Here is a 16,041-nt window from a genome sequence, read left to right on the forward strand (position 1 = left end):
AAGTAGGCCGTTTGCTATTGCTATAAGGGCTGCTCGCCTTTATACGGCTTGGCTTCGCTATCGCTCATGACTTGTATTGTGGTCGGCCTAAAGACTAGTATTCCTACCATACCAGAATGCCTATTATCTAGTGCTAGAAGCTTCGCCAGAAGCAAGCAAGACGAGGTCGCTCTGCTTCGTAGACAAGGCTCGTTCCGTACTTGACTTACGAGCTCGTGTAGTACTCGCCCCTCTCTCTAAAGGGGCTTATGCACTCCACTCGCTGTCTACTAAACGAGCGTTAGAGCGAGCGAGCGAAGCCTTCAATTTAGTGGCTTCCCCCCTTTTCCCTCACCCTACTCTTTCATTTCCGCTTAAGCTTCCCCGGTTTGGTTGGTTTGGGGGATTAATTGATTGGATACCCGAGAACCATAATCTTTCCTAGGAACAGCTTCTACGACGATAGATAGGGGTCAGGTTTGTTTGGCATCTATGCCCCCTGCCCTCCAAACAGTATGGGAGCCTTTCAGCTCGTACTGCTCACACTCCTAGATCTTCACGGCACCTCCTCCACCATAGTGTGAGCTGGGAGCAGCTCCGAAAAGCGAGGCCTACTTTAAAATTAGCTTTCAACAACGTCAACAACACCACGAAAAAAGTAAACTATGGTTGCCCACTGATCTGATCATAGGTGAAATCCAATCCCTTCGCTTCGCGCCAGGCTTGGAAACCGTAAGTCAGGCTCCCTTCGCCTCTCGGAAGCGAGAAAGCGAGCAGCCCTCTGAAGATCTACGAGCAACCTGATTTACAATCAGCCTGCCTAAGATCGTAGGGGAGCACCCTGATCGTTCCGACCACTTCTGATCAAAGATCAGCCTGATCTACGACCACCCTGATCGTAGAGCACTTCTGATCTTCAATCAGCCTGCCTAAGATCGTAGTAGAGCACCCTGATTTACAATCAGCCTGATCTACGAGCACTTCTGATCAAAGATCAGCCTGATCTACGACCACCCTTTCCCCTTTCTCTAATAATAAGGGCGTTAAGCATAGCTCCAACCTATACAAGGGGCAAGCCAAAACCAGCGGAAGGCTTGGCTTGAAAGCTTACCTTATTATTATTCAAAGGGGAGCTTCTTCTTTTTATTATTCTCATTTTTATACTAAAAAACAAGGTGCTTAACGCCCTACTCCCCAACAACTACAAGGGTGCTTGCTTGCTGGCATCAAAGCCCTTCATTATTATTAGTAAGATGGGGCGGAGGGCGCACAACCCCTTCTCTGCTCCTTTCCTGAGCCTTTCCCTGATCTACGACCACCCTGCCCGCCCTTCTCTATTTTGAGGGATCCCTCATATTGAGGATTCCAGGCTTCCCGGACTCGTAACAGACGGCTAGGAACAAAAAGAGGGTCAGTAGTCTCTGCCGTTGCAGGTCCTTCTCCTTCCGCTGAGACGGCCCTTTTTCTTTTTTGTTTTGTTTGTTCACCGCGGCACGAAAGAATGAAGAAGCTGGAATAACTCAGAAAGAGAGTGGCGCCTAGCCGTTGAGAGCGTCTGTTGTCTTTGTAGAGGAACAGTACGATCTTGGACTGGCCCTCTTCGCATGACCTAGAAAGAAAAAGAAGTCCGTGCTACTATAAGGCCTCTAAACTCCTCCCTCAGGACACTGTTGCGTTGCCCATGGGGACGGGGTAGCCCCGACTTCCATAGGTCCTTGGTTCGACCTCCTAATGAGAATTGAGGTCCTTGCGCGGGCGTCTCATCCCTAAGACTTGCTTGCTCTTTATGGAGTGCCCCGTGGTTCCTCGAGTGCCAGCCGCAGAGAGGAATGTCATCAACTAGGGCGCTATTGGCCACTAACCACTCGCTCGCCGGCCGCTCGGGCTCCGCGTTTCAAGTTCGTTATCCTAACCGTCTCCTCTGCTCCACCGGGAGCCTGGCCCCTTCTTCTATCTTATCTACTGCCTTGCTCCTCGGCTCCCTACAGCTCCAGCCGCTCGCTGTAATAGCTTGCTTCTCGGGTGGCTCGCACCCCGGGTGGTGCGGCTGAGCCAGAGTGGGCTCAGCAGTCGGCCTATGTTTCCGGGCGCACGCGTAGAGGCATGATTAGTTCCACGAATCTCACTGCACTGACCATAGTAAACTCCTTCTCGTTGTACCGAAATAGAGGTCTGATTTGAACGACCAGGTACAGCATCACATTTGACACCTGAGGAAGGTACAGCCCAACTATGAGGTACATCAGCAGGTGTTACAATAATACGTAGATTAGTTTTGGCTGGTACAACCACTCTATTGTCCACTTCTAATAAACGTGATTGACCCAATTCTGGATCATCTTCTGGAATCGTATAACTGTCAAAAGTGAGTGACTCTTCATCGGAACTGTTATAGTCCGAATACTCATAAGGTTGGGTCGACGCCCGCCTCCCCCCAAACTGTACTTGCAAGTTTCCCCGCAAAAAGCTCTCCACGCCTACTCTTAGAAAGAGCACTCTTTTTTCTTTAGTTAGGGTAGTTCTCCCGACCGTAAGACCCTTTATGAGTAAGGGGAATCGAAGGCCGGGGAAAGTTTATTGGCTACAGGGGACCCTTTTTCACCCAGCCCTACCTACCCTACCCTATGTATTCGAGGGGGAGGCTGGAACCGAAAAAGACCTGGTTCCACACACATGAGACACGCAGAAGGTATGGGGCGACCAGTTCACCACGGAAAGCAAATTAGATCCTATCCTATAGTTGTCTTCTTTGTTCGATAAATGCGCAGTGGAAAGGGATGCTAGCCGGCTCGGCGAAGTTGTAGGCCCCAATAGATCAGATTCAGAGTGATTCCTCACCTATCCTGTCAGGGGCCCAGTTGAACGCTCGAGTATAGATTCCCTATGCTCATGTGAACGGCCGGGGCCGGCCGGCCCGTAGATCTAAAAGGATCCATCCATAGGCCTGACCGGATATCGTTTGTCCACGAACAAAACAAAAAAAAAACAAAGTAGGTTTTTAGTAGTAGTTCATGAGACCTCGAATTCCCACGTTCCAGCGTGCATTATGCCAACAGGTCCCACCCCCAACTCTAGCTGAGAAGTTGAGTCACCCTTCTTTTTTTTTTTCGTTGCAGCAAGTAAGTTGCGAGGCGCTCCAGACCTGTTCGGGCGTGAACTGAGCTTCCAACAATAAGATCCTACTACTGCTCATTCCAGCGGACGGGACGCTTTCCCAGTTTCACGTACTTTTATTTTTTATCACCAGAATGCATGTGAAAATCAACTAACCGGCCGGTGGGTGATTCTGGTTCTATCTCCGCTTGATCCCAGTTTCCATTCCCCTTTCTTCAGGAGGCGAGGTTCGGGTCGGAGGGACGGGGCGAAGCGCTCCGTTGTTCACCGCTAATTTATAGTACAAGTCTATCAGAAGTGCTTTCGGTTTTGTTTTAGTATGGTCCAGATCGTCGGAGCCCGGAGCCAGGTGATACCGCGATGGATTGAGCGGGGCGGGGAGGTGCGAGCTTCCACTCGAAAGCCTTTCGGTCACTCGCATTAGGGCATTCCGATCGCTTCTCATACTACTCCCTCGCCCCTGACTGGAAAGGAGACATACGACATAGTTAGTCGGCCCTATTCATTCCATTCCTGAAAGGAGCAAGCTGAAAAAGCCCTTTCCCCTTTCTCTAATAATAAGGGCGTTAAGCAACCGGCTCATCTTTCTTTTTTCAGAAAAAGAATAGAATAAAGAAAGATAGAGTCTATATCCTGTATCGATCATAGGATCACTCTATGAATAGGTCGATTCTCTGTGACCTCCCACCGTTCACGACATCCCTTGCTTCTCGCTGCGAACGGCTCCTCGGTGGAGGAGTAGAAGCGCTGGTCCCCTTCGGTCAAGTTACTTAACTGCTGTTACCTACCGTAGGACCTCCGTCCCCGAAGCGAAGAAAGAGGAGCAGGAACAACAGGTTGTCCTCTCCCGGCCCAGTAGTTCCGCAACTACTACCGTGGTTGTTGCCAACGGGGATCCCCCATTCCGAAAGGTTACTGGGCCGGCCGTTAGGTCCAAAGTTGTATGCCACTGCTATGGTGCCGATAGATTCACTACTTCAGCGCCGTTATCGGACATTGCAGGCTGAGCATCTATTTCTCGTATATCGCTCCACACCGAGAAGAGGGATGTGTACCTCCAGCAACAACAAGAATGGAACCATAGGCTCCTATGCTGGGAGCATTTCGGGGTATAGGTCTAACCACCTCAACTCCCCGTTTCTGGCATGCTATAGTTATTAAAGTCTCTCGACGACGGGAATGGGAGATTACCGGTAAGCCAGATGCTTCGCGAACCATATTCCACTTTAAGGCATTTCGTTGCACTTAAATCACCCTCGTGAAGAGGCGCACTCCGATACCATTGATGTCCAATAGCTTTGATAGTAATGGCAGGATCTACTACTACCTCGTCCATTGAGTATAAGAGAACAAATGATGGTATAGCAATGAACATCGGGATGATACTAGGAAATATGGTCCGAAGAATCTCGATAGTAGTTCCATGAACAATTCTTTGCGGGATTGGATTTTTTTTATAGTGGAAATGCCATAAAGCGCGAACCAAGATCCGTGATACGAAAACCAAAATGAGAATGAGGAAGAAAAAGATATCGTGATGTAAGTCCATTACTCCTTGCATTATAGGTGTTGCTGCGTCTTGAGATCCTAATTGCCATGGTTCCGCTGCATCACAAGGAGCAATTGTGAGGAATAGCCATTCTAGAACAATCATTTGGTTTGGTTCATTCTTTGACTGCTCTGCTCCCCCCCAAAAAAAGAGAGACTTGTCGGAAATAGCCGGTTGGGTTGGTCCGACCAAGAAAGGCATGGGAGTCTTTGGGCATTGCTTGGGCGCTTGGGCCGAGTTAAGTAAAGACTGGCTACCTACTGATCGTAGACCACTAAGATCTACGAGCACCCTCACTGCACACTTTTTATATCTCTGTCTCCCGGCTGCATGCTCTAGTTATGAATCGGAGATAGAACAATGGGGAGGTTACAATTCCGAATCCACTATTACAGTAATTTCTTTTTGATGTCGAAACGGTCTTTATCTTTTTTTTGGGCAATGACTTTCTAATATATTGGGCCTATCCCCTTCCTTATTTATATACATTCTTTATATACATTCTTTTTGTACTAGCTTATCCGGTGCAGTTTATGACACATGAGAAAGGATTCCATCGCCTAAACGGCTCTATTTGGGTACGTCCTTTAACGGCCGAGCCCGAACAGCAACGGGAGAGGAAGGCTCTATGTCCATGAGGTCTCGAGCCGCTTTTTAATCGCCCCTTTATCCGGTCTTGCGAACTCCTTGCTTTTTTGAAAGCATATCTATAAAACATTCCGATTCCAGAACTAGGCTGGGTCAAATACTATACTAAACGTTCGGCTAGGAATGAAGAAGCCGTAAAGCCCCTCGACACCCATAGAGGGAGATTTTAGCATAAAGAACGATATTGATGATCCAAAACTTTTTTAATTTAAAGAAGCAGCTGATCTACGACCACCCTTCTCATTCTTCAGAGTCCGCTAATCGGAGAACTCATATATATATTACCGATGAAGGGATTAAACCGGTAACCCTCTCTGAAAAAGATGTTAAATGTTTGCTTGTTTTTAAGCGCTGTTGGGCACAGTAGGAGTCGATCTTTGCAAATCGCCATAAAGTTGCTTGGAAGTTTCCATCTCTCTGTCCCTATCTCCATTTAGATTAGAGCGAAGAAGTACCTATTGGTCAAGCCAGCTCCCCTTTATCTATCTTCCCCAATTTAGCAGGCAGGATCGAAGGGGGTCGTTCCCTTCTCCTTATGAGATCTTTCAGAATATCTCCTACATATAGTACCATATGAGTGACCATTGGGATGATCGTCCCCGTTTCAAGTAGAACCGATTCCCCTTCGCAGCCTCCGTGGGCGCCCGATCAAATCACCTGCTAGACTGGCCTCCAAGCTCGATCTCTATGTAGCTATGAGAGACTTTCCATCCGCTTTACCCGTCTACATTTCCGAAAGGTAAGGCCTGGTTAAGAAAGAGAGTAATACCTACGTTTCGGATACGCCTAACCCAACCACATGAATATACTAGGGCACAGGAACCCAACAATTGGTTGATCGCTCTCCCGCTTCTGCGAGGTTTATAAAACAAAATAACCCTTCCACTTATCTATTTCCAAATCAATGCTTACGATTTGAATAGCCGAACCTTCCATTCCAAAGAAAAGAGTAGATAGGTGCGGATAAGGCAGATAGGGAAAGGGCTTTCTATTTATATAAGAAGCCTGTTGTTTGGCCTGGCTCTTCTAGTAGTACTAATGGGCGCACTTTAGAACAAGATCAAAGTAGGCTTCCCTCATTCTATCTAATTAATACGGAATGCCCCCTCTTTCTTATAGGAAAGACTTTATTCAATAAACAGAACCGCCTTTCTTTGTATTTCGTATACCAACCTCCGGGGATTGATTGGTGGAGCATCCCCTTTTAGGTCTTTCCAGATTCGGGATCTCGTTTTGAAGCATAGAGAAAATGAGCATGGAGAAGAGGAGCCCGCCCCTCATCCGGTTTGTGGCGTTCTCTCCTGGTCTCGGCCAGCCGACCGGAAGAGCGTTTACCTCCGGCGACCACTTCCGGAAACTCAGTTTCACGTCCCCTAAAGACACACAGGCCAGAGAACAAAGTTTTTCACCAGCTCTAGAATGAAGCCCAACGAGCACTCCACTGTTATGTCCCACCGGGATCCAATTACCAGATTGGTTTACACCCTCTTTCTCCAGCAAGCCTTTAACCGATTCCCACAGAGTGGCACCGAGCTGCCCTCCGACTTACACCAGATCGCAGAGGACCAGACCCCAAGCGCTCCTATATGGGAGCCACCGTAGAAAGTTTTGATGGAGTTTGACCCAAGCTTCTCATCGATTTCACCTCCCACAGCGGTGAATAGCTCTGTCGGAGCAAGAGCATTAACTCCAAGGGTCTCCGCCCTACAAACAGAAGTGGAGTGTCTCAGGTCTTTAGAGGTGGGGGCTTTAGAAGGGATGGTGGGGTCCCTTAAAGGGTCAGGCAACAAGGAAGAGGCCGAACCAGATACTTCCCCATTTCCAATGACACTGTGCAGAGCCCTAGCCAGAGCTAGCCAGCCGGCTCCGTTAAAGCCCCTAGGGATTACTAAAACCATATTTTGACTATACGGAGAATAAATATTCAGTCATTACAAGATACAAGCCTTTAACATTCTTCTTGAGATCTATAATTCTAGTCCTGCCTGCTACTACAGATTTCCTCCAAAATGGATTCTCCACATTGTGTTCTGCCGCCAGAAAAAGGCTCTCTGCCAACCAAGCTCCAGCCTCCATTGGAAGATACATTTTTTGCTGAAATAATATACCCACCTCGATTAGCAACAGCCATACAGTCCTCCCTTTCCGAACATGCTCCATCTCGAAGGTTTTGGCCTCAATCACAATAGATACAGCCATGGTTAAACAAGAATAAACACACCAGAGCAGAAGATATTTGAAGAACAGGATACATCTAACTAAAACAGAGCACAGCCATCCTAAGCCATCAGTAAACCCATCGAAACAGATCTATGAAACCAGTGTGAAAAACACAGAACAGACCCCTGCCGGAGGTCATGGCTTTCCGGACACTATGTGGAAACTTCTTGCTTTTTGTTGGGTAATTTGGAAAGAGAGGAATTGGCAGATTTTTCAATAAAAGGAGTCGCTAGAATCACTCAAACATAGTATGTCAATTTCATTTTGAATAGCTCAAACTTACAAACTCACAAAAATATAAAAGATTGCAATTTCAAGGTTTAAGCTAAAAAAAAAGAAACATTCCTAAACACATCTTGTATTCCAATTGTTCAAAAATAGCAAAAAGGTAAATAAAACACATCTTTCTAAAAAACCAATCACTCCACACGTGGCCTTTTGCCACGTGCAACCTCCTGACGCCTTTGTTCTCGAGTTGAAGTGGACGATTCCTTGACTCAGGTCTCGGGGAGGCAAGCTTGATGTCGCAAATGAAGGCCGTGCAGTAATGTGTGAAACATGGTCATCATGAAGTAAGCAAGACTCTCTATTCTCGATGGCTTCTGTGTCGTTCTCAAAATTATCATCATCAGCAAAAGCATCCCATTTCTGATATAGCCCCTCATAATCTTCCCTGTATCGCGACAACATTCGATGATTATAGTTAACATATACCAAAGATTCTGCACGATCTACATTCATCTTCTTTCTCTTTACACTATGAATGTACGCATAGGTACTCCATGCTCTCTCTGCACATGAGGTGTTTACAAAAAGTGATAACACTTTCACTGCCAAACTGTAAAGTTCAACAGCTGTAACTCCATATAAATCCCACCATGATATTGCATATAATGTTTCTCTATCTTTGATTGCTTGAGGACGAGCAACCTAAACGCCCTTCTTACTGACAAAGTCACTAAGTTGCGCCTCTATAAGTAAGGGCTCATTTTTGCTCCCTTGGATCCCAAACAATTTGGTCCACCACATCTAAGTAAACATCATTAACATGAAGATCAACATGAGGCTTCCTCCTCTCCCCCCCTGGACCCAAACTCCTCAACCAGAAGAAGAAAACACTAATAGAAGTAGTTGGTGAAGTGCTTAATCCAGAGATAGGAGACTGATGCCTTACGTCGACAAAGGATATAGTGATGGATTCATTCGATTGCCATTAAGATCGATCAGCCGGAAAGGAAGCCGTGAAGAAGCAGTCGAGTGTTCCCCAGCAGCAGCAGAATAAATAGGAGATCGTTCCCCCGACCTGCCTCAGCCTCGTGATTCTGTTGTGGGCGGGGAATCCACTATTGAAAGTGTCAGTGGTCCACTTTTCAGCATTAGACAGATTCTCATTCGTTCAGAATAGCCCTAGTTCGCCGATGACTAGCTATCCCTAGCTCTATAGTAGCGGATCGAAACCTCTATCCCACCCAGCACGGGAACTGCTGAAATGTCCCTCTCCGGCTTTGAAAGGAATGAAGCAAATACGGGTCATGAATGCCTTCCTCCCTTCCTTTACCTCTGCCTGGTTCTTTCCCTCGTTCTCTTGTCCGGGCCCTATCTGATCCAATAGTCGATTCAATACCCCACCCTCGCTTTAGTCGCTCAACTGCCAACCCGACCCTGCCGCCGATTCGGGAGAGCGAGATAGTGGGCCGAATAGCAGAAAGAGTGATCAGCTATCGGTTGGTTCATCGAGCCTTCCACCCGAAAGAAAGGAAAGAACGGATGATTTTCTCTCTGCCCGAAGGCATAAGGGCTTGGACCACCACCGACCCATCTCGTTGAAGAAGTCGAGTAACCGAACGATCCATCCTCTGATCCAATCAATCTCATATCACCTGCCTTTGCAGAAGGGATACGACCACCACCCATCCTGTATAGCCGGGGAGCAAGATTGAACGAGGCCTTCGGCTGGCATCTCTTCTTCATCCATCGCCGTCGCACCTACCCGCTTCAGTCGAGTTGGCCAGCATGAGGAATTCTATAATAGATGGATTGCCAGAATTATCAGTCGAGTAACCCCTATCCTCGACACGAGATACAAAGATATTCGACCTGCCCGCGCATCAATCACTCGCCGGGAATCTCAATATTAATGGCTCTTGAATCCGATTGTGGTGGGTTCAGTCGGGTGGCAAGTCAATTGAAAGAAAGAAATGAAAAGCATCGACCTTTGAATCGATCTAAACTTACCATTCTATAGATGGATATCGACCGGATGATGAAATGAGTCTATCCCCTCACCTGCCCCTGCTTCAATTGCTACTTTTGGAATGCCTGGTCAACGTTCAACCCCTTCATCCCTCACCGATGCAGTATTCGAATAGATCGATCGCCTTCCCTCGGCAGATTTCATAACATCGTCGTACTCGACAGGTTCCTCTCCATCTCCTGCTGCTGTGGTTGGATAGGCCGATCTTTCCTTCTCTCTCCCGCCTGACCGAGAGGAAGTGTTCCGTTTCCAACCCTACCTTTCGATCGACTGTCATTTATGGGATTCGATGCCCTCGACGATGCTCTTCAATACAGATCTATTCGACCTGCTGCCCCACCTGATGCTCATTTGACCCTACCTTCTTTTCCCTACCTTGCTACTGGCAGGCTTGGTCAAGCGAGCGATATAAGTTTTGGTGACCCGAGGAGCACGTCGATTGATCGGCTGTGGTCGACTATAGATAAAAAGTCTGATTTCGGTTGATGTTCCGCTATGGCTTCGGGTGGGATGGAGAGCCAGCCTTCCCTTGACCGGCTTCCCTCACTAGATATGGTGGGATTGGATCTCCTATCTGATAAGAGGGGTTGGCCAGAAGAGAAGGAAGAAAAGCAAGTGAAAGAAATAAAGGTTGAGAAATCCCTCCATCCGATCCCTATCTTTTATGCCGATCTCAGCAAGCAGTACCGGAAACTGATGAACCATACTAGATGATCGAACCGGCCCTCGGCGAAGAGAAGTCGTGGGTGAGCGTTTGAGTCCCCAGCATTAGATCCTCCTGCTGCAGTTGAGTCCGCCTATATTCCCGAATCCCTATCATCCATCCGGCGAAAAAATCTAACTTTTCTCGCCCAAAAGGGCGAGTCACTAAAGTCCCTCTCCCGGCAATATAGATGGTGGTTGCATCGATCCCAGCTCCTATCCGAAAAAAGGTATATGGTTTCTCAATACGTTCCACCCTCTCCTCATTCGGAGACTACTGCTTGTCCTCCTTCTCCAGGGGTTCGATGCCAGCTATCCCGCTGATGGAAGAATCCCACCTAATCTAAGATTTTCCTGCTCGATCAATATTTCAGTTATGGCCTTATCAATGTTTAATTGAGAAAGAAATTCAAGGGCGTTATATCAAATCATCTTATATAATACGGATTAACGATCGCGGAAAAGATACGCAAGAAAGAGACACTGAAAGATAGGAGGTATAAGGGCTATCTGTATGCCTAGGTCCTAGTAGAGATCCAACTCCGTGTTGGTCAGAAATCTCACCCTATCTATCCCCGTCCCCGGTCTCCGGCAATGAACCTTGCTTTTAGAGGTGAACAATTTAAGGAAGGGAAGAGAATCGGCACATTGCCCTTGCCCCCCGGGTTTGGGCTGGGAATAATAGTGAATTTCTTTCTCAAGACGCCCATTGATAGGGCGATTTCTCAAGACGCATCGCCATCCCCACCCTGGGCTTATAATAGCTGGCATTGATTTCTCTTTTAAGCCATTGAGTTGGGGATAAATCGACGTCAGGGGAAGTGTTGTTGGGAATAAGCTATATTGATTGAGATTTAGATTATATATATTTTATGCTCCTGGTTATGACTCAAGAGGCTCAAAAGCTGAGGACTCAATCTCGATCTGTAGTTGGATCTGCTCCCTTCGTTGCGGGGCAATGGATGAATCTGGAGATCTATCTCGATAAAGATCTAAAACGAATGCGAGAAGATGAAGGAATGGGAACGAAATCCTTATAGGGGACTAGTTAACTGGTGGAGTCAGTCAACGGGTGAAACTGAAACTGGAAAAGACGCTGGTTCAAGGTCATTAGTCCGGTCAACAAGCTATCGATCTGTAACTGGACGAAGTCAAGAATAAATGGGCTATCTGTTATAAAGTCCGGAACGATGGTTCTCTGACTCAGTAATTCTTTTGTTTCACAAAATGAGTTATATAGGGCGAGTCGACTTTCACTCTGATAGGGCAATTCATTCTACTATAACCAAGTGGGTTTGGCAAAGCCAAAATATGTGACAGGAAAGGTCGTTCAGAGAATATAGAATATGGAGAGTATAGAGATTTCAGCTTTTCTGCCTAGCTCTACAGAAATGGAAAGCCCTATGCAGCAGTTTATGATTTTCAACCTAACAGGGACAGACAGAGGCATTGACATATCCAAATAGTTTGTTTTGTCTTCTTTCCCTTTGAGCAGATCAGAGCTGATGACAAGAGAGAAACCAGTTGATTAAATTAGGGTGCCCGGGGCATGCGCTCTAACTTTGATAGTTGCACGAAAAAGGGTAAAGCCCGACTCAACTTAACGCAAGGGCTCGTTGCAGACCAGACCTCTATTAGGGCTAGGGCGTAAAGCATGGAATTCTGCCTAACTAAGTTTGATCGGGCCTTAAAGCCTATCCTTAAAAGGATAGCCCTCGCTTCGCCTGTTTAGGACACAACAAGGCCTCTTTTTGGAATGGTGTGCTTTCATTTCATTTATGGGGATTTCACTTACTTATAAGTAGGGAGAAGCGCTAACAGTCAAGCCTGACGCTTCTTCACTTTGGTTGGCATCATACAAGCTACCCGCGGTTCAATCAGGCTTCGAATACACAGATGTAGGAGTATGCCCTTTTTTGCCTTGGAGTGGGCCTAAAGAGAGTCTTGAAATCTAAATAAAAGACGACAGGAGATCGAGCCACAAACAAGACAAATCGCAGAAGCAGTTCTAATCTAAGACACTCGACCAGGAGCTTCTACGCGGATTAGACACCCACCTAGCCTACCTGGTTCCCAGTTCCTAAAGGGGGCTTTGTCTGCTGTCTTGCTCTGAGTAGAGTAGGGTCGGCCAGCATGCTAGGCATTGGAAAAGGAGACCGACCTTCTGTACCATATCCTGTTCCCAGACCCATTATATAGAATCGAAGTGTAATGGCCCTGATAGAGAAGAAGGATAAAAAAAAGAGTAAGAAAGAGTAAGCCAAGCAGTAACTAATCATGCTAGATGTGAAAGACTAGGAGTGGAGATCCATTTGGGGATACAAGGGCCCGACTTAATCTCAAAAGAAAAGAGAGTACTCGCGAACGCCTCCTGCGTGTAAGGCTTAGCTTCCCGATTCACCATTTAACTCCTCTTGCCAGTCCGTCTTTTCTAAGCGCATAAGACAACTGTAGCAGAGATCGGCTAAGCCATAGCGCCGGTTCTATTCGAATGCAGGGTCTATGGAAGAGGATAGTTCCGGATAATTGGCCTTGGGGCTTTTCATCCATAATGATATGGAAGGGGTCCTCCATCACAAGAAAGAAAGCATGTCGCCTCTGCCTGGCCCTTCTCCCTATTATTCTCCGTGGTCAAGCCGAAAGCTTCTCTCCCCTTTCAGTCGAGGTTTGACAGCTCCTCGGGAGTGGACCTCTTTTTTAGAGACCCGATCCCGTTAGTATGGTATATGAGATCGCAAATCCAAATTTTGGAATGAAAAAAAAGCATTTATATTAGCATGGCTGGTTGTCCAGTCCACCCAATATAAGCCGGCACCGTCTCTCCCTATTGGTTGAGCAGGCAGGCATTTCTTATTATCTCCTTACCCGCCGAGCAAGCATCCCAATTGGATAAAACCTATATTAACAAGCTATTCAATCCCTTTCAAAGATATGGCTGCTGCAAGCAAGATCGCTACGTAGCTGCGTGCGCTACAGCTAGGAAACAAGCTAGCCTCACTCAATCATGAAGCCTAGCTCGCCTCAGAGGCACTTCGCGAAGCGACCGAAGATAGCATGTGACATCAATCACTCAAGCCAAGCTGAGGTGTTGATCCCGCTTCAACAAGACTCGACAAGCAAAGGCATGAACTACAACACACAGCAAGCAGATCGCTACGCTACTTCACTACGGAATGAGCTACGACTGATGACCGGCACAGTCTTCGCCAAGCAAGATGATGTAACTCCTCAAAACATAAAAAGAGCTCTTATATATGCAGAAACATGATATATGTGTAAATGAATTATAGCCATTTTCAAATAGATCAGGATCGTCGGATGTCTGAAATGGAAAGTCAATTTTTCTATATGTATGTAGATATCTATAGGGGATCATATGAAGGGGATGTTATTATTTTAGATATAACCAATTCCCCTCTCTACGCCCACTAAGATCTGCGATCAGCCCTCAACAAAGTTGATCGTAGAGCACTTCTGATCTTCAATCAGCCTGCCTAAGATCGTAGTAGAGCACCCTGATTTACAATCAGCCTGATCTACGAGCACTTCTGATCTTCGATCAGCCTGATCTACGACCACCCTCCTGCTTATTATATTGCTTTTATCGATCAAGCATTCCTGTGCTTAGCAAAGAGGTAGTAGCATTTGGGGTGGCAAGAATTTCATTTTCCGGATAAGCCGGCACAGCTCTTGCTTGCTGTCTGTATGTGGTAGGGCCTGGTCAACTGCCCGGCCACCTCTTTAGCTCATCTCTTGTCAACGCTAGCACTTATTAATAAATGATGCCATTCCCGACTCGCGAAGTGAAGCTCAATCTCTATTCATTAGTTCAGCGCTAAGATAAGATGTAGAACTGGATCGTATATGGGTCAAGAAAGATTCAATCTGGAATTCTCTTTTTTATATTGCAATCCTTCTTAGTGAGAAATTACTCTACAGACTATGTAGGGGAATGCACTATGGGGACTCAATAAAAGACATTATTTGAGACTTAGGAAATGAAACTTCCATTCAACTATAGTCGAGAGGAAATAAGTCTCAGCAGGCACTAAAGGGGAAGCTTAGAGACGGAATTCAAATAGTTGAATAGAGGAGTACGTGGGGGGTGAAGTAAAGATAACTCTAGCAATATAGACCGGGCCTGCTTCCCATTCATTCTTTTTTTTTGAAGGATGCTCTTCGGCTGGTCAATAGGGCACATCGCTTTCGCTTCTGTAATAGAGGCGCTTGGCTAACGAATAAAAACCTTGGTCCGCTTTCATTGGTCTAGTCCGGTCATTGCTTATCTCTTTCTTCTCTATCGGTGAATTGGGGGAAAGAGTGCACCAAGAGGTGAAAAAGCAATAAATAGGGAAGTAGAGTAGTTGGCACACGCTGGTCAATCCAGTATGTACGTCGCTTTCGTTCTTTCCATTCAATATGTCCTCTCCTCCGGTAATACGTCCTCCAGCCCTTCCTGCTCATCTGGAAACTCTGCCCTCGGGGTGGATATACCTACTTGGCTCAGTAAAGAGGGGGTTTAGGAACAGCATTGGTTGCCCTCCTAACTATAGAGTTTCACATAGCCTTTGGGAAGGCTCGGGGGTCAAGGCCTTCTCCGATAATCGATAGGCGAGGCGGATTGATTATTCTCGTCCCGGCCCTAATAGCTGTTTTAGTATCCGATGAGTTGGGTGAGGGAGAGGACGACTATTGATGCCTTGAACTCGACTCCTCTAGAGAGTTCTCCTTCCAAGGGGCTATGCTCTGTCCTAACCATTCCTTGCAAAAAGCCCTTAAAAGCAGTAAGTAATAGCGGATTTTTTCAAATGCCGGAATAAGAGTGAAATACCTTTGACTCCAACTATGCCCCTATTAGTAAAGCTTGAAAGCCATCATTTTATTTTGACTATAGTTGTTTATCGTATTTACTCCTCCTCCCTAGAGGGGATAGAAGACTGGACTAGAGACTGCCTCGGATTATTAGTGGAAGGAGCGATCGAGAATCAAGCTTATTAGTGGAAAGGAGGTAGGTTCAGTATTCTCTCTCTACCGCCTCCATCCCACGTTCCTACCTCGAGGGATAGAAGCCTTCTGACTCAACGCCTTTCTAATAATTAGTAGAGATTGGAGAGGAGATAGATGCCCGAACAATCATCTGTATCAGTAAAGGGCGTTTAGGAGGGATTTCTTCTTTATTCCTTTTTACAACATAGGAGGGAGTGGGGCTTGAAAACGTTCTGCAAAATCTGGCTGGATCGAATAGAACTTCTGTCTTTAGACACTCCTTCTGCGACGAGGGAGGGACAGGAGGCCCCATCCGAGAAAAGAGGAGGGAGGTCTGGGTCTCCGGCCTGTAAAGCTCATGAATCAAGCACTTTTAGGCAAGTGGTTATGGAGATTTTGAGAGGAGAGGGATAGCTCGAGTCTTCGAATCCATCAGGTAGAAGTTTCGCACCTCTATACTTCTCCGCCTCATCTTACTAATAATAATGAAGGGCTTATCGGTCGACCTAGACTCAAAATATCTTTGATCAAAGGAAGCGAAGAAAGCTACAGGGCGCTCCTGCGTATGCGGAGGACATGTCAACAGCCA

General features: G+C 46.6%; 1 protein-coding gene across 1 annotated transcript, besides 1 other annotated feature; it reads right to left on the minus strand.

Annotated features, from left to right (window-relative positions):
* Positions 1-353: 353 nt before the first annotated feature.
* cox2 lies at positions 354-4,747 on the minus strand. Its single transcript has 3 exons — positions 4,366-4,747; positions 2,079-2,390; positions 354-445 (listed from the first exon to the last, which is right to left on the minus strand). The coding sequence occupies exons 1-3, from the start codon at positions 4,745-4,747 to the stop codon at positions 354-356; spliced, it is 786 nt and encodes a 261-aa protein (YP_002608406.1).
* An 8,958-nt stretch (positions 4,748-13,705) lies between these two features.
* Positions 13,706-13,879: a sequence feature (horizontally transferred from chloroplast DNA).
* Positions 13,880-16,041: the final 2,162 nt, after the last annotated feature.

Source organism: Vitis vinifera, mitochondrion (assembly GCF_030704535.1).
Source record: "Vitis vinifera mitochondrion, complete genome".
NCBI lineage: Eukaryota > Viridiplantae > Streptophyta > Magnoliopsida > Vitales > Vitaceae > Vitis > Vitis vinifera.